A 17,960-nucleotide genomic window follows, 5' to 3' on the forward strand; every position below is an offset into this window, starting at 1 on the left:
TTCTTTTCGTTACGGCACTGCCAAGTACAGGGGTGAAAGGTCATGAAAATGGCGCTGGCCGCTCGCTTGCTTCCGCGCTTTCTGTTCTCCCAGGCCCTATCTGGGGGGTGCTCCCGACTCCGGACTTGTGGTGCGGCCCAAGTGAGGCCACCGTTGACTGGACTCTGCTGTTTATGTCGCCGCCGCCTCGGCTCGGGGGCGGCTTGGTTTCCTCGCGTAGCTTGGGCTGAGGCGGCTTCGGCGCTGCCTGCTAGGAGCCCCGGGTGCCGCCTACTCAGCCCTCCGGGATGCCCCGCAGCCCTGGCTTCGGTCCTTGCCCGCCCTCGGCGCAGCTACAGCACCGAGGAGCAGTCCCAGCCGCGCCAGAAAACCAAGATGATCGTCCTGGGAGTCTCAAACCCCATCACCTGGCTTCGGACTCGAATTTACTCCTTCCTTATCTGGGCCTATCTCGATGAAGAGTTTAGCATCGGAGAATTCTCTAAGGGAGCAAAACAGGTTGGTTTGTTTCCCTGGTTATCCTGCCCACCTCGCATGCGCTCATCTCTTACATATGGAAGTGTTAAGTAGTGAGGTTTCCACACTGGGTCCCACGGTAGTTAACTTGGGTAGTGTCTCAGACACGGAGCCCTCCGGCTGCTTCTTGGCTTAAAGGAAGCTTCTGGTTGGGTTTGCAGGGCCACCCAGGAGTAGGGGCTTCCTTGAGGCATTAGGGTGAATTTCTCAATTACCTCTTCGCTCTCTGAGAGAGACTTGGTGAGTGGGTAGAGCAGCATACTGTGGTGGATAACACAGATTTTTTAAACAGGCAGAAATGGATCCAAAGCCCATTTCTGCCGCTTAAAAGCTATATGGCCTTATGTTTTTTAAATTCTACTTTGGATGAAGGTTTACAGAGCAAACTAGTTTCTCACTAAACAATTAATACACGTATTGTTTTGTGCCATTGGTTGCCAACCCCAGGACATGTCAACACTCTCCCTTTCTTCACCTTGGGTTCCCCATTACCAGCTTTCCTGTCCCCTCCTGCCCTGCCCCCGGGCTGTTGTGCCCATTTAGTCTCGTTTTGTTTTATGGGCCTGTCTAATCTTCCACTCAAGGGTGAACCTCAGGAGTGACTTCATTACTGTGCTGTAAGGGCTTCCGGGGGTCATACTATCGGGGTATCTGCAGTAAGTCTGGTCCTTTTTTTTTTTTTTTCAGTTAGAATTTTGTTCTACATTTTTTTTTCAGCTGTCTAGGACCCTGTATTGTGATCCCTGACAGCAACCGGTGGTGGTAGCCGGGCACCATTTATTTAGTTATGCAGGGCTCAGCCTGGTGGAGGCTGTGGTAGTTGTGGTCCGTTAGTCCTTTGGACTAATCTTTCCCTTGCGTCTTTGGTTTTCTTCATTCTCTCTTGCTGCAGATGGGGTGAGACCAGTGGAGTATCTTGGCCACTCACAAGCTTTTAAGATCTTAGATGCTACTCACCAAAGTAGAATGTAGAACATTTCCTTTATAAACTATTTTATGCCAGTTAAGCTAGATATTCCCCCAAGACCATGGTCTCCACAGCCTTCAAACCAGTAATTTGGTCCTTCAGGGAGTTTATGTGTCTATGGAGCTTCCATGACCTTGCCTTGGAAGTTGCGCTGGCTTCCCCAGTATTGTGCACTTTCGTATCCTTCAGCAAAATTACTACTTATTTATTGTCTATTTAGTGTTTTTCCCTCCCCCACTCTTTGTCTCCCTCATAACCATCAATGATTGCTTCTTTTTGTGTGTCTTTCCGTAAGTTTTTATAGTAGTGGTCTCATTCGATATTTATGCTTTTACGACTGACATCTTACACAGCATAATGCCTTCCGTATTCATCCGTGTTGTGAGATGCTTTGCAGATTCATCATTGTTCTTTATCGTTCCGTCCGTAGCATTCCATTGTGTGTATGTACCATAGTTTGTTTATCCATTCATCTGTTAACGGTCACCTAGGTTGTTTCCATCTTTTTGCTATTGTGAACAATGCTGCAATGAACATGCGTGATCATATGACTATTCTTGGGATGGCTCTTATTTCTCTAGGATATACTCCTAGGAGTGGGATTGCTGAATCATATGGTATATCTATTTTTAGCTTCTAAGGAAGCATTATATCGTTTTCCAAAGTGGTTGTTGCCATTTTGCATTCCCACCAGCAGTGCATAAGAGTTGCAATCTCCCAGCAGATATGACCTTATTTTTCTGAAAGTGATTTCCAAATCTGCAAAATGAGGAAGATAACATCCTTATGGAATAGTGCCCACCACATAATAGGCACCCAGTATTTCTTGGATAAATGAGTGAATGGATATGATTATTGTGAAGAATAAACAGTTGAACATTGCCAGGGTTCCATAACATAATCTTTGGCACAGAGACAAAAGTTCCTGCCAGCAGTTTGGCAGCGCTTCTCCCCTTCACCATCACACTCCTAAAAGAATAACCTGCAGATAAGCATTTTTCTCCTTTCCAAGAATTTGCCAGGACGACCTGGTTGCTGATAAATGTATAGTGCTTTGCACACGGAGAAAGACAGCCTTTAATAATTCATAGCTCTGATTTTAACAGTTATTTTCTCTTTCTCAATGGCTGATGAATACTTTGTCTTATCCTTGCCACTTAATGGTCACTTTGGGTCCTGAAATTGTTTGCAGGATTTCACCTGTACATACATTTTTCTAGCATGAAAGTCTAGCTATAGTTTCCTTTCAAATCTCTTACAAAGTTGGTCATTCTCAGAACTATTGATAAACAATGGAAATCATAATTTATTTTCTACCTCCATATACGTTAAAAGTATGCCATGATGTAATTGTGATACAGTATTCATTGTATACTGTATTGATTATATTTTACTCCTAATTTATTTCAGCCTATAACCCAAAAACCTTTAAAAGAAAAAAAAAAAAACCATAGTTATTTATATTTACTTGTATGACCATCAGTTGTAGATTAAATATTTTCGACTTTATGTAATCGATGTCAGTATTAACTTCCACATCCTGCTTCCCTCAATCATTCTCAACTGTTTTTTGTATTTATTTACAAATATAAAAAAACAAAGGACAAACTTGGTTGATATACTGAGCTCAACATCATAATCAAGGGGTAAACCTCTGCTCATGTCGGTTCTCAAAACCTTTTGGCCCTGCTAAATTGGCATGATCTTACCATTCCCCACAATGCCTGCTGATGACATCTGAGCTTGTCAACCTTTGAGCTTGTCAACCTTTCATAACACATATATAACTACCAGTTTATTTATGTGCCAGTAAAGAATGGAAATCATCATCCCACCATGGCCAGAAATCAATCCTTAGCCTTTGTTTTCTCCAAACATACATATACAGAGGAGCTTGTTCACTCTCTGGTCTTAGCTTTCAGCCTCTCTCTGTACTATTAAACAGTATCTCCACCTCTTGATCAGCCATATATATGCCATTTTGCCCTAAGTTAATATTTTGGTACCCATTCTGACTTCCAAAAAAGAATGTCTGGCAAATATTTAGCAATTCGCTTAAACCAGTCAGCCTTAGAAACCCTATGGGGCACTTCTGCTCTGTCCTACAGGGTTGCTGTGAGTTGGAATCGACTCGATGGCAGTGGATGTTTTGGGGGTTTTAAACCAGTCGTTACTGAACATACCATTCCAATCAAGCAAATCAATTCTTCAACACCTAAGACTTATAAGGACATAGCCAAAAAACCTCCCTACTAGCTCTCATGATGTAGCTGTACATTCCTTACATGGGTGTAACTCTGGGGTGTGGGAATAAAAAAAAAAATTATTATTTTATTTTTTATTTTATTATTATTATTTTTTAATAGTGTGGGGTAAAACCATCAGCTATGTCTACTCTTAGTGCATTCTGTTTCCCCTCTCTCCTTATGGTCATCTCCCAGCAGTGAGATGTTACTGTGGGTTGTGAAGATCATTTAGACTTGTCCTTTTTTAAAAAAAATCATAGACCATGAAACTGGAAGGGGACCTTAGGGCTCATCATTCTAGTCTAATCCTTTACAGGTGATGAATCCAAGTTTCAGAAAGGTGAGACAGTTAACTCAAGGATGCATAATTAATAAGTGCTGAGGTACTCCACCCTGTGACCCCATCCCACAGGCTGTCTTGATCTTCCAGCTTCACTGAGATTGATATGGCTAAATATAATCTAAGCAAGCTTTTATTCATCACGTGAGCTAGGGGAATAGGCAGCTCAATGCTATCGAGCCTTAAACCAGGGCTTCAAACTGGTTTGAATCAGTTCAGTAATTGCCAAGGGCAGTGTACAAGTTGCATAGCAACCAAATCTGTTGCCCCTTGGATTTTGACCCGAATAGGAAACAAGCCAAAAAAAACAAAAACAAAAAATAAGGACCTGGTTGCACAGTGGTTAAGCGTTTGGCTGCTAACCAAAAGGTGGACAGTTTGAATCTACCAGCTGCTGCTTGGAAACCTATAGGGCAGTTCTGCTCTGCCGGAAGAACTACATGGTGCCTGGCTACCACCGATCACTGTCCTGACAGGGAACACAACAGAGAATCCCTGATGGAGCAGAAGAACAGTGGGAAGCAGATCTCAAATTCCCGTAAAAAGACCAGGCTTAATGGTCTGACTGAGACTAGAGGGACCCTGGAGGTCATGGTCCCTGGACCCTTCATTAGGCCAAGATTGGAACCATTCCTGAAGCCAACTCTCCGGACAGGGATTGGGCTGGATTATAAGATAAATGACACTGTTGAGGAGTGAGTTTCTTGGCTGTAGACATGAGACTGTGGGCAACTCCTGTCTGGAGGAGAAATGAGAAGGAAGAGAGGGACAGGAGCTGGTTGAATGGACAGAGGGAATATAGGATGGAGAGGAGGAATGTGCTGTCTAATTAGGAGGAGAGCAAGTACGAGTACACAGCAAGGTGTGTATAACTTTTTTATTGAGAGACTGACTTGATTTGTAAGCTTTCACTTTAAGCACAATAAATAAATAAATAAATACTGGGGCGGGGTGCGGAGTTCAGCTGCTAACCAAAAGGTTGGCAGTTCGAATCTACCAGCCACTCCTTGGAAACTCTATACTCGAGCCGTTGTTGTCGAGTCAATCATACGCTGTTTGTTTTTCCATAACTTACTTGCACATTATCCCACTTTAGCCTTTTCTGTGGGGGAAAAAAAAAAGCTATTTCCTAGAAGCCTCTGGAAGGTAGACACTATTATGTCATCAAGGTCTTATCAGAACAGCCTCCTAGTGATTCTCTGTTTCACTATAGGATAATATGCTCTGTCTTAGCCACACAAACTAGAGTCTAATGATTGAGTTTTGCATGACAGCTATGGTGTTTTTTTTTTATTTCTTTGCCCAAATTATCACCTGTCTTCTGCACGTGAAGGCTTACCAAAACATGTAGTGTTTCTGAACCCTGAGGTCCTCAAATTGTTTGTAAGGGACCCTTGAATCTATTGGGATATGTGCGTTTTCCCAGAATTTGACTCTATTATGTAGTCTCCTATGCTCGAAATTCCCGTGTGTCCCTTCCTCCTGTCAGCTCTTCAGGTTTCAGCTTAAATGTTACTTTTAGGAAGCCCTCTTTTGTCCCTCTAGATTGGGTTAGGTGTCTCTTCAGCATGCTTCCATACCATCCTGTTCTTACCCCTGTTAATAATTCTTGAACTTGTCACTCTCCCCTTGTAGACTGGAAGCTCCTTGGAGACAAGTAGAACCTAACTTAGTTTTGTTTCTCACTGCTAGGAATGTGGAGAATTCCAATTGTGTTTTTTGTTTTTTTTGTTAACTTTAATATAGGAACCTCATACTTCAGAGTTGAGATCCACTGCTTTAGACTGTGTAAACTGTATCTTTTCTCATATTTCTCCAAACCTGCCTTACCTATCTTAATGAGGTTTAGACTGGAACCCAGATCTGGCTCTTCATACAATCTAGGCTGCAATGCTTCCCAGCTGCTGTCTATGCACAATTAAGATGGAGGTCATACAGTCAGAACAGTTGTTTTCTTAATTCTGGAAGGAAAGATATAAACCCAAACCAAACTCACTGCTGGCGGGTGGATTCTGATTCATAGCAACCCCATACGGTTTCCAGGGCTATAAATCTCTACAGAAGTAGACTGCCACATCTTTCTCCCACAGAGCCACTGGTGGTTTCAAACCACTGACCTTTGCATTTGTAGTTGATCACTTTAACCACTGCACCAGCAGGGCTCCTTAGAAGGAAGTATATAGGAGGGTGTTTATTGAGGCACCTAGTGTGAACTTCGCACATATTGTTTCCCAGGCGCTGAGAGTGGATAACCTAATTAACGATTTGCTCAGGTACTACTATGCTATGTTGGAAGGCCGTAGGAGAAAAGAGACCTCAAGCAACTTTGGAAGAGTCTTGAGTGACATTGTTGTGATAATGTTTGACAGTGTTTATCATAAAAGTCTTTCTCACACTTAGCCGTTTAAATAAGAGCATTGTCCACAGTATGGTGTTTTGTATGGTATTTTGAAATAATCACTCTCTCCCAATTTTTTTTTTTTTTTAAGGCTTTTGCTTATGTGTCAAAATTGCTGTCGCAGTGTAAATTTGATCTTTTGGAAGAACTTGTGGCCAAAGAGGTAAAGTATACTTTTTGTTTAAAATCAGTATGTTATTCTATGGCAGCGAATTGATCAGACACTATCTTTGTGCCTAAAATTAGCATGTGTGACCATCAGCCAAGCTAGTGTCCCTGTATCTATCCTTGTGGGCACTTTAGGTCATATAAAAGCATGAAATGATTCCTGCAGTTTAAGGTACAAATAAGTAAATATAATGTCTTTTATTTGCCTTATGTAGAATGTTCTTTTAGGAATTATCTAGTTGAATAATTAAATGCTTCTATGCCTTCGCTTTTAAGGAAATACTTGCCAGCCTTGCATTTGAAGATGAGTAAACTTGGTAATTTAAAAATGATAGAGGAAAATTCATTTCATCATAAAGACCACTTTTTTAAAAAGTTTTAAAAAATTGAACTGGTGAACTAATGGTTAGCTTTTTCCAAACTTAGATGCTGCATGTGTTGAAAGAAAAGGTTCCTTCACTGCCTGACAACCATAAAAATGCTCTTGCTGCTGACTTAGATGAAATCGTATACACATCTACAGGAGATATCTCCGTTTACTACGATGAAAAAGGTAAAGCATAGTCAGTGTAAAATGATCCATCGTTCTACATACAAGCCGGAGCAGTGCGTAACCATGAAATACTGGGGTATGTCTGGACAGACTTCCAGGAAAGTAATATGTACTGAAAGTTCTGACTCCGGAAGAGCTGAGATGTGCTGATAGTCCATATATGCTTCTGTCTAGAACTTTTCTCTACTATAACTTTATTCATAGGAGAGAGCATCGTTACTCAGGTTGATGAAAACAAGCTTCCCGGGACAAGCTGCTCCCATGTCCAAATCAAAAATATTTGTGTCTCAGATAGCCTAATTTAAAGGAAACAATTGAGAATTCTCAATTTCTAGCTATGCATTATACAGAAGAAGGGGTAAAAGACAAGGTAAATAGTACTAGCTAAAAACTTACTTGAAAGTAAGACTAAACTGCAGAATGCCCACGTTGGATTTATTTGGGAATAAAGAAAAAAGTTGGAAGGAACTTTAATGTTCATCTGGTTCTTCTTCTCCAATCCATGAATATCCCCTATGGAATTCCTGAAAACTCACTGATGTATTCATTTCCTCTACAAATAACAGTAAAACCTGCAAAAGCAGAAACCTGTGTAAGGTGGAAAGCTGTCAGAAAAGGAAAACTCAAATATTTTCCACTAAATAGAGAGTGATAGAAAAGTGATGGCTGTACCCTGTCAACGGTGGACACCTTGTGAGACCCAGAAAAACAAGGCAGTCCCATGGAGTTCCAGCTCTCACAAGTTTCAGTGTAGAGTATTTGCATTTGTCTTGTATGCTAGGCTCCCAGGCAATCCAGCTGCTTCTTACACACTTCCCTAAGCAGTTCTGATACAGGACTCTTCATTGTTAGAAAACTTTTCATACACGTTAGTCTGAAATATTTATAAAGGTACTTTTAGTGATAAATATTTTCTTACCCTTGATGTTTCAAATTGTATCTGAGCACCATAATGTTGTAATTAATCACCAGTCACAGCAAAGTGAATTCAGGTAGAATAGAAATCTTTTTTCTCTGTGGCAGTTGAGATTAAGTTACTTACTCAGCAGCAAAAAAATGCGGGTTTTTCTTTTGCCTCATTTTTCGTTTGACAGCAGATATCTGCCACAAGATTATTGTAATTTTAGAAAATGCCACAAATTGAAAATAATGCGTGCAATACGCGTACTAAATAGGTAGGTGCTTAGTAAATGATAGGTATTACTACTGAGATGTAGGTTGGAATGAAAGTATGTTATAAACTCTAAGAGAATTTTCTAAAAAGTCAAAAGGTATTACTACAGGTATCTTAAGTTCTACTAGGCTGAGCAGAAAATGTGATCCTTAATGACTGTGTAACTACACGTGCTGCCAGTTCCTGATGTGATTTTGGTTATATGGATGATGGACTGTAGTGATGTGTATTTGTGTGTGTGTTTTTTCTCTAAGGAAGGCAGTTTGTTGACATCCTGATGTGCTTTTGGTATCTAACCAGTGCCAACATCACCAGTGAAAATTTAAGTGGAGCCGGTGTATTCCAGGTTAAGTTGGGACATCAGGAGGTGGGAACTAAAAAACTTCTTAGTGCAAGCTATGAGTAAGTCTAACCATATTTCATTGTTTCCTTTCTCTAGAAAATGCAAGGTAGCGTGAAGGTATGAAAATTAAACAGAGCTTTAAGAAGGAACAATTTGAACTTTGATAAGTTATTTATGAAGAAAAAGGTCATAAAGAAACATTGGCCGTGAAACAGGAGCGTTCAGAATTTAGAAAGAGATAATATTGCTGAATTTAGTTAAATGGTGTTTCAGCTATTTATGGCTACGTAACAAACCACCCTAAGACTTAGTGGCTTAAACAACCATTTATATTGCCTGCAATTTCACAGCTCAGCAATTTTGGAAAAGCTCAACTGGAAGTTGGTCTCTGCATCACCTGGCATCAGCTATGGAGGCTGGAGCTGAGGATTCGTGTCTGTTCTTCACTCACGTGTCTGGGCCTTGGTGCCCCTTGGCTTCTCCCTCTTTGCATATGATATCTCATTCTCTGGGGCCCCTCCTTGTGCTTTGGCTTTTGATCTCAGTTCACTCATAGTTTTTACATGGTGGTTGGCTTCTAAGAGGCAGAAAGCTGAAGCCTCTAGGCCAGTAGAGGGCTGCACCCAGAATTGTAACATTTCTGCCATAGTCTACTGGTCAGAGCAATCACTGGGCCTCCATAGTTTCAAGGGGTGGAGAGACTATACTTCTTTATGTGGGAATGGCAAGGTCACATTATGGAAGAGCATGTGGGATGGAAGATATTATTGTAGCCATCTTTGGAAAAGAAAATCTGCCATACAGAGTAAATGGACCATCCAGTCAGTAGACATTTATCGATCATCTACTATGTACTAAGTGCTAAGTAGGGGCTCAGATACAACATTGAAGGGTCTCTGCCCCTAAGGAGCTACTGCCTAGTAGCACCACCACTGTTGTGTCAGTTTGTCCTACTCTGGTGGCTTGCATGTTGCTGTGATGCTGGAAGTTATGCCACCAGTATTTCAAATGCCAGCAGGATCACCCATGGTGGATGGCTTTCAGCAGAGCTTCTAGACCAAGACAGACTTGGAAGAAAGCCCTGGCGATCTGCTTCCAAAAATTAACCAATGAGAACCTTACAGATCATAATAAAACACTGTCCAACTTCCTTGCATTGGACGCCTCATCAGGAGTGATCAATCACTGGAGGAGGACCGTGTGTTTGGTGAAATGGAGGCCAGGCGAGGGTGAGGGAAACCCTCGGTGAGATGGATTGGCATCATAGCCACAAAGATGGACTTGAATATACCAGCAGTTGTGAGGATGATGCAGGACTGGGCAATGTTTAGTTCTGTTATACATAAGATCACCATGAGTTGGAGTCGACTCAATGGCAGCTATCTGTCTAGTAGGAGTTTAGAAAATTATTTGAAATAGATACTATGGTATTGTTATGCTAATAAAATTTGAAATAGTAAATAAGTAAGGGGAAACATAATTTAGTATTCATTTAAAACAAAATGCCATTGTTATGTCATTGAAAGTATACAAATTGGCTTTAAAATGCCAGAAATGATCTAAAAAGGAAAATGTATTATCACTAAGGGAAAAGGAGTTATAACCCCATTTTTTTTTTTTACTTGAAAAAAAATTTTGTTTGATTTATTATTTTTTTCTTTTTTGGCATTTTGCTTTATTTGCAATTACCCAAAATATTCTAATATATTTAAATACTTACTTAATCTAAATCTCCTGTATTGTCTCTTCTTTAAGATATAGCTATGCCTTAATACTAAGGAGGCCTGGTGGAGCAATGGTTAAGTGCTAAGCTGCTAACTGAGAGGCTAGAAGTTTGAATCAACCAGCGGGAGACAAGACCTATTAATCTGTTCCCATAAAGATTGTTGTTGTTAGGCACTGTTGAGCTAATTTCAACTCATAGCGTCCCCATGTGAAAGAGTAGAACTGCCCCATAGGGTTTTCTAGGCTGTAATCTTTACAGGAGCAGATCGCCACAGAACCATTGGGTGGATTCAAACTGCCATCCTTTTGGTTAGCTTTACCATTGGTACCACCAGGGCTCCAGCCTAGGAAACCCTATGGGGCAGTTCTACTCTGTCATATAGGGTTGCTGTGAGTTGGAATTGACTTGGCCGCACGCAACAACATAGTTATACTAATTTTTGTCTCCTGATGTTCTTTACTAAGACCATGGGAAGTAATGAGGAATGATTGTATTTCTTGAGAGAGTTCTGCTTAGAAAAGTACCAGAAATAGCAAATTTGAAAGATGGTGATTTTTAAGTGTTTTACTCCCTTATCAGATCAATTTTTATTTACCTCCCTAAGAGCTTGTAAACACTATTATTTTCAAGATTGATTTACTATACCTGATTGGTAATGATAGTATTTGAAAATAATTTCTCCTGTATGGTAGATTATATATTTAAAATGTGTGCATCACCGTAAACATCAATATTTCTGTTCATGTTAGGCATGTGTTATAGCTCTGGTGTTGCAACTGTTAAGCACTCAGCTGCTAACCTAAAGGTCTACAATTCAAACCCACCCAGCCACTCTGCAGGAGAAAAGACCTGGTGATTTGCTCCTGTAAAGATTGCAGCCCAGGAAACCCTGAGGGGCGGTTCTAGTCCATCTTATAGGGTCTCTGTAAGACAGAGAATCAACTCACCAAACAGCATAGCTAGTATTTAACAACAGAGTAATAGCCAAGCTCCTGTCAGATGCTGACAGATGTTGTATGTAGACCAGTCCATTAAAAATGCTCCTTTTAGTTGAGGATGTGCCTCTATTTTGATGGTGTGTTTTTTGTGATTTAGTAGGTAGATTTAACTTTGTTTGGTTCTTTCTTACCATTAACCATTAGCTTGTTGCTAAAAACTGCTTCTAATATATACTTCTAAATTATATAGTTACCCAAGAAGTATTTGGACTGGTACAATTTTCATGTTATTTGTGATTTTATTTTTTAGATTTCACAGGGAGTTTACAGAAGGAGTAAAGCCTGATTGGACCATTTCACGGATTGAACACTCAAAACTCTTAGATTAATCTTTCTTGGAAAAATCAGCTTATGGACTTTCAGTAATTGCTATGAAAGACTAAGGAAGAAAATCTTTTGGATCATTTGATCTTCACTCAAGTTTGTGAATTACTTTTGCTTTATTTTGAAATACTCTTTGCAGTATATTGGCATGATACAATAAAGCATTTTCCGCTGATTGTGATCACAGTCTTCTTTAAAAGCACTATTTAAGTAAAAAAACGATACAACAACCATACATTATTGGTGTCATATTCTGTATTATTTCCAATGTAAGATGTATATATATATACACACACTCAAACTATAATTTTATACCCATAATAAAGAAGGTATTGAAAAATTTGAACCTTTTCTAAATTAATACTTCTTAAATATTTTATTTATGGTCAGTACATTTATATCATTCTAGTATGTATATGGAAACCCTGGTGGCGCAGTGGTTAAGTGCTATGGCTGCTAACCAAAGGGTCAGCAGTTCAAATCCGCCAGGTACTCCTTGGAAACTCTATGGGGCAGTTCTACTCTGTCCTGTAGGGTCACTATGAGTTGGAATCGACTCGACGGCACTGGGTTTGGTTTTTTTTTTTTTTTTGGTAGTGAGTATATGGGTTTATTTTTAAAAATCACTGCTGCTATTTGGCTACCTCTTTGGCCACTAGCTGTGATGAGGTGGAATGGATATAGGAAGAGGAGGGAACTTCCCCAGCCCGACAAAGAGCACTTGTATACTACAGCTCACTCATACTTCATCACACTTAGTGAGCAAAGTAAAGATGTCTGCTCTTACTAGTTCCATTTACCACTGTACTCTCTCCTAGTTAGTGGAATAAGGCAAGAAAAAGAAAAGGAATGCATAATTCAAAGGGAGCTGTATCACTGTTCATTTTTTCTCAGAGGGCATTATTGGAAATACATAAAATCCTGTTGAATCTACTAAAAAGCTACAAAGATAGTGAATATAGCAAGTGCACAGGATACAAGTCTAATATATAAAAATGAATTGAGCTTTGATACACTAGCCGTAAGTGAAAAATGAAATGAAAAATATCATTTGTAATATCTTAAAAATGTGAAATTTTCAAGGAACCATGTAACAAAATGTGCTAAACACCTCTGCATTTGAAAACTACAAAATATTAAACTGAGAGAAACAAAACCTAAATAAATGGAGAGAGAGGCCATATTCATGGATTGGAAGACTCAGTATAGTTAAGATGCCTATTGTCAACAAATTGATCTATGTTGTTAGCTGCTGTGGCATTGGCCCCCAGGTCATGGTGACCCTATGGACAATGGAGCAAAATCCTGCCCAGTCATGCACCATCCCCATAATCAGTTGATTGGGCAGTTGTGATCCATAGGATTATCATTGGTTGATTTTCAGAGGTAGATCGCCAGGCCTTTTTCCTAGTCTGCCGTGGTGTGAAAGCTCTGCTGAAACCTGTTCAGCATCATGCATCCAAATCCCTGGAACCTGTGAATATGTTATCTTACACGGCAAAGGGGCTTTGAAGATGCAATTGGATTTTTTTTTTAATTAAGTGAAAGTTTACACATCAAGTCAGTGTCTCATACAAACATTTATACACACCTTGCTATATACTCCTAGTTGCTCTCCCCCTAATGGGACAGCACACTCCTTCATTCCACCCTGTATTCCCAGCTTCTGTCCCCCTCTGCCTTCTCATCTCTCCTCCAGAGAGGAGCTGCGTACAGTCTTATGTGTCTATTTGAGCCAAGAAACTCCTCACCAATATCATTTTCTATTTTATAGTCCAGTCCAATCCCTGTCTGAAGAGCTGGCTTTGGGAAGGGTTCCAGTCTTGGGCAAACAGAAGGTCTGGGGACAATGACCTCTGGGGTCCTTCTAGTCTCAGACCAATAAGTCTTTTTATGAGAATTTAAGGCCTGCATGCCACTGCTCTCCTGCTCCATTACGGATTCTCTATTGTGTTGTCTATCAGGGCAGTCATCAGTTGTAGCAGGGCACTATCTAGTTCTTCTGGTCTCAGGCCGATGTTGTCTCTGATTTATGTGGCCGTTTCTGTCTCTTGGGCTCATAATTAACCTTGCGTCTTTGGTGTTCCTCATTCTCCTTTGGTCCAGGTGGGTTGAGACCAGTTGATGCATCTTAAATGGCTGCTTGCTAGCATTTAAGACCCCAGACACCACTCTCCAAAGTAGGCTGTAGAATGTTTTCTTAATAGATTTTATTATGCCAATTGATTTAGAAGTCCCCTGAAATCAGGGTCCCAAAATCCCTGCCCCTGCTGTGCTGGCCTTTGAAGCATTCGGTTTATTCAGGAAAATTTTTTTGCTTTTGGTTTAATCCAGTTGTGCTAACCTTTCCTGTATTGTGTATTGTCTTTCCTTCCACCTAAAATAGTTCTTGTCTACTATCTAATTAGTGAATACCCCTCTCCCTCCCTCCCTTCCCATTCTCGTAACCATCAAAGAATATTTTCTCTGTTTAAACTATTTCTTGAGTTCTTATAATAGTGGTCTCATACAATATTTGTCCTTTTGCAACTAACTAATTTCACTCAGCATAATGCCTTCCAGATTCCTCCAGGTTATGCAGTTTTTCACAGATTCATTGTTCTTTATTGATTTGTAGTATTCCACTGTGTGAATATACCATAATTTATTTATCCATTCATCTGTTGATGGGCACCTTGGTTGCTTCCAGCTTTTCGGTATTGTAAACACTGCTGCAGTGAACATGGTTGTGCATTTATCTGTTCATGTACAGGCTCTTATTTCTTTAGGATATATTCCAAGGAGTAGGATTGCTGGATCGTATGGTATTTCTATATCTAGCTTTTTAAGGAAGTGCCAAATCGATTTCCAAAGTGATTGTACCATTTTACATTCCCACCAGCAGTGTATAAGTGTTTCAGTCTCCCTGCAACCTCTCCAACATTTATTATTTTGTGTTTTTTGGATTAATGCCAGCCTTGTTGGAGATGGAATCTCATTGTAGTTTGATTTGCATTTCTCTAATGGCTAATGATCATGAGCATTTCCTTACGTATCTGTTAGCTACCTGAATGTCTTCTTTAGTGAAGTGTCTGTTCATATCCTTTGCCCATTTTTAATTGGGTTATTTGTCTTTTTGTACTTGAGTTTTTGCAGTTATCATGTAGATTTTAGAGATCAGACACTGATCAGAAATGTCATAGCTAAAACCTTTCTCCTGGTCTGTAGGTAATCTTTTTACTCTTTTGGTGAAGTCTTTGGATGAGCATAGGTGCTTGATTTTAGAAGCCCCCAGTTATCTAGTTTCTCTTCTGGTGTTTATGCATTGTTAGTAATGTTTTGTATACTGTTTATGCCATGTATTAGGGCTCCTAGCATTGTCTCTGTTTTTTCTTCCATGATCTTCATTGTTTTAGATTTTATATGTAGGTCTTTGATCCATTTTGAGTTAGTTTTTGTGCATGGTGTGAGGTATGTGTCTTGCAGATGGACATCGAGTTATGCCAACACCATTTGTTAAAGAGACTGTCTTCCCTATTTTATCTGACTTTGGGCCTTTGTCAAATATCAGCTGCTCTTTGGTGAATGGATTTATGTCTGAATTCTCAATTCTATTCCATTGGTCTATGTATCTGTTGTACCAGTACCAGGCTGGTTTGACTACTGTGGCAGTACAATATGTTCTAAAATCAGGTAGTGTGAGGCCTCCCACTTTGTTCTTCTTATTTCAGTAATGCTTTACTTATCCAGGGCCTCTTTCCCTTCTGTATGAAGTTGGTGATTTGTTTCTCCATCTCGTTAAAAAATGTCTTTGGAATTTGGATCAGAATTGCATTGTATCTATAGATCGCTTTTGGTAGAATAGACATCTTTACAATATTGAGTCTTCTATCCATGAGCAAGGTATGTTTTTCCACTTATGTAGGTCTTTTTTCTTTCAGAGTCTCCTCTGACATCCATCTTGGTCTTTTCTTTCTTTCCTGTCTTTTCAGTGACCTCTTGCTTTCTTCATGGATGATGTCCTTGATGTCATTGAACAACTCGTCTGGTCTTTGGTCACTAGTGTTCAATGTGTCAAATCTGTTCTTCAGATGGTCTCTAAATTCAGGTGGGATATATTCAAGGTCATATTTTGGCTCTCGTGGACTTGCTTTGATTTTCTTCAGTTTCACCTTGAACTTGCATATGAGCAGTTGTTGGTCTGTTCCACAGTCGGCCCCTGGCCTTGTTCTGACTGATGATATTGAGCTTTTCCATCGTCTCTTTCCACAAATGTAGTCAGTATGATTTCTGTGTGTTCCATCTGGTGAGGTCCATATGTATAGTCGCCGTTTATGTTGGTGAAAGAAGGTATTTGCAATGAAGAAGTCGTTGGTCTTGCAAAATTCTATCATTCGATCTCCGGCATTGTTTCTATCATCAAGGCCATAGTTTCCAACTACTGATTCTTCTTCTTTGTTTCCAACTTTTGCATTCCAATCACCAGTAATTATCAATGCATCTTGATTGTATGTTCGATCAACTTCAGACTGCAGCAGCTGATAAAAATCTTCTATTTCTTCATCTTTGGCCCTAGTGGTTGGTGTGTAAATTTGAGTAATAGCTGTATTAACTGGTGTTCCTTGTAGGCGTATGGATATTATCCTATCACTGACAGCGTTGTACTTCAGGATAGATCTTGAAACATTCTTTTTGACAATGAATGCAACACCATTCCTCTACGAGTTGTCATTCCCAGCATAGTAGACTATATGATTGTCCGATTCAAAATGGCCAATACCAGTCCATTTCAGCTCACTAATGCCTAGGATATCGATGTTTATGTGTTCCATTTCATTTTTGACAATTTCCAATTTTCCGAGTTTCATACTTTGTACATTCCAGGTTCCGATTATTAACTGAATGTATGCAGCTGTTTCCTCTCATTTTGAGTCGTGCCACATCAGCAAATGAAGGTCCTGAAAGCTTTACTCCATCCACGTCATTAAGGTCGACTCTGCTTTGAGGAGACAGCTCTTCCCCAGTCATCTGCTGAGTGCCTTCCAACCTGGGGGGCTCATCTTCCAGCACTGTATCAGACAATGTTCCGCTGCTATTCATAACATTTTCACCGGCTAATGCTTTTCAGAAGTAGACTGCTGGGTCCTTCTTCCTAGTCTGTCTTAGTCTGGAAGCTCAGCTGAAACCTGTCCTCCATGGGTGACCCTGCTGGTATCTGAATACCGGTGGCATAGCTTCCAGCATCACAACAACACACAAGCCCCCACAGTACGACAAACTGACAGAAAAGACCAAGATGGATGTCAGAGGAGACTCTGAAACTTGCTTTTGAGCGTTGAGCAGCTAAAGCAAAAGGAAGAATTGATGAAGTAAAGGAACTGAACAGAAGATTTCAAAGGGCCTCTCGAGAAGACAAAGTAAAGTATTATAATGACATATGGAAAGAGCTGGAGATGGAAAACCAAAAGGGAAGAACACGCTCGGCATTTCTCAAGCTGAAAGAACTGAAGAAAAAATTCAAGCCTTGAGTTGCAATAATGAAGGATTCCATGGGGAAAATATTAAATGACGCAGGAAGCATCGAAAGAAGATGGAAGGAATACAGAGTCATTATACCAAAAAGAATTAGTTGATATTCAACCATTTCGAAAGATGGCATATGAACAGGAACCGATGATACTGAAGGAAGAAGTCCAAGCTGCATTGGCGAAAAACAAGGCTCCAGGAATTGATGGAATACCAGTTGAGATGTTTCAACAAACAGATGCAGCACTGGAGGTGTTCACTTGTCTATGCCAAGAAATATGGAAGACAGCTTCCTGGGCAAATGAGTGGAAGAGATCCATATTTATGTATATTCCCAAGAAAGGTGATCCAACCAAATGTGGAAATTACAGAATAATATCATTAATATCACACACAAGCAAAATTTTGCTGAAGATCATTCGAAAGCGGCTTCGGCAGTTTATCAACAGGGAACTGCCAGAATTCAGGCTGGTTTCAGAAGAGGACGTGGAACCAGGGATATCATTGCTGATGTCAGATGAATCCTGGCTGAAAGCAGAGAATACCGGAAGGATGTTTACCTGTGCTTTATTGACTATGCAAAGGCATTCAACTGTGTGGATCATAACAAACTATGGATAACACTGCGAAGAATGGGAATTCCAGAACATTTAATTGTGCTCATGAGGAACCTTTACATAGATCAAGAGGCAGTTGTTTTGA

At 40.1% G+C, this 17,960-nt stretch overlaps 1 protein-coding gene across 2 annotated transcripts; it reads left to right on the forward strand.

The window, feature by feature from the left end:
- Positions 1–30: 30 nt before the first annotated feature.
- Positions 31–11,932, forward strand: MAIP1 (matrix AAA peptidase interacting protein 1). Of its 2 annotated transcripts, XM_049887758.1 has the most exons (5): positions 31–498; positions 6,559–6,630; positions 7,062–7,188; positions 8,617–8,764; positions 11,680–11,932. In XM_049887758.1, exons 1-5 carry the CDS (start codon positions 43–45, stop codon positions 11,756–11,758), a joined length of 882 nt encoding a protein of 293 aa, XP_049743715.1. In that variant the 5' UTR covers positions 31–42; the 3' UTR covers positions 11,759–11,932. The 2 variants fall into 2 exon arrangements, with proteins under 2 accessions (XP_049743715.1, XP_049743716.1); XM_049887759.1 differs by lacking the exon at positions 11,680–11,932 and having other exon boundaries at positions 8,621–8,740.
- Positions 11,933–17,960: the final 6,028 nt, after the last annotated feature.

This window comes from Elephas maximus, chromosome 6 (genome assembly GCF_024166365.1).
Source record: "Elephas maximus indicus isolate mEleMax1 chromosome 6, mEleMax1 primary haplotype, whole genome shotgun sequence".
Taxonomy (NCBI): domain Eukaryota; kingdom Metazoa; phylum Chordata; class Mammalia; order Proboscidea; family Elephantidae; genus Elephas; species Elephas maximus.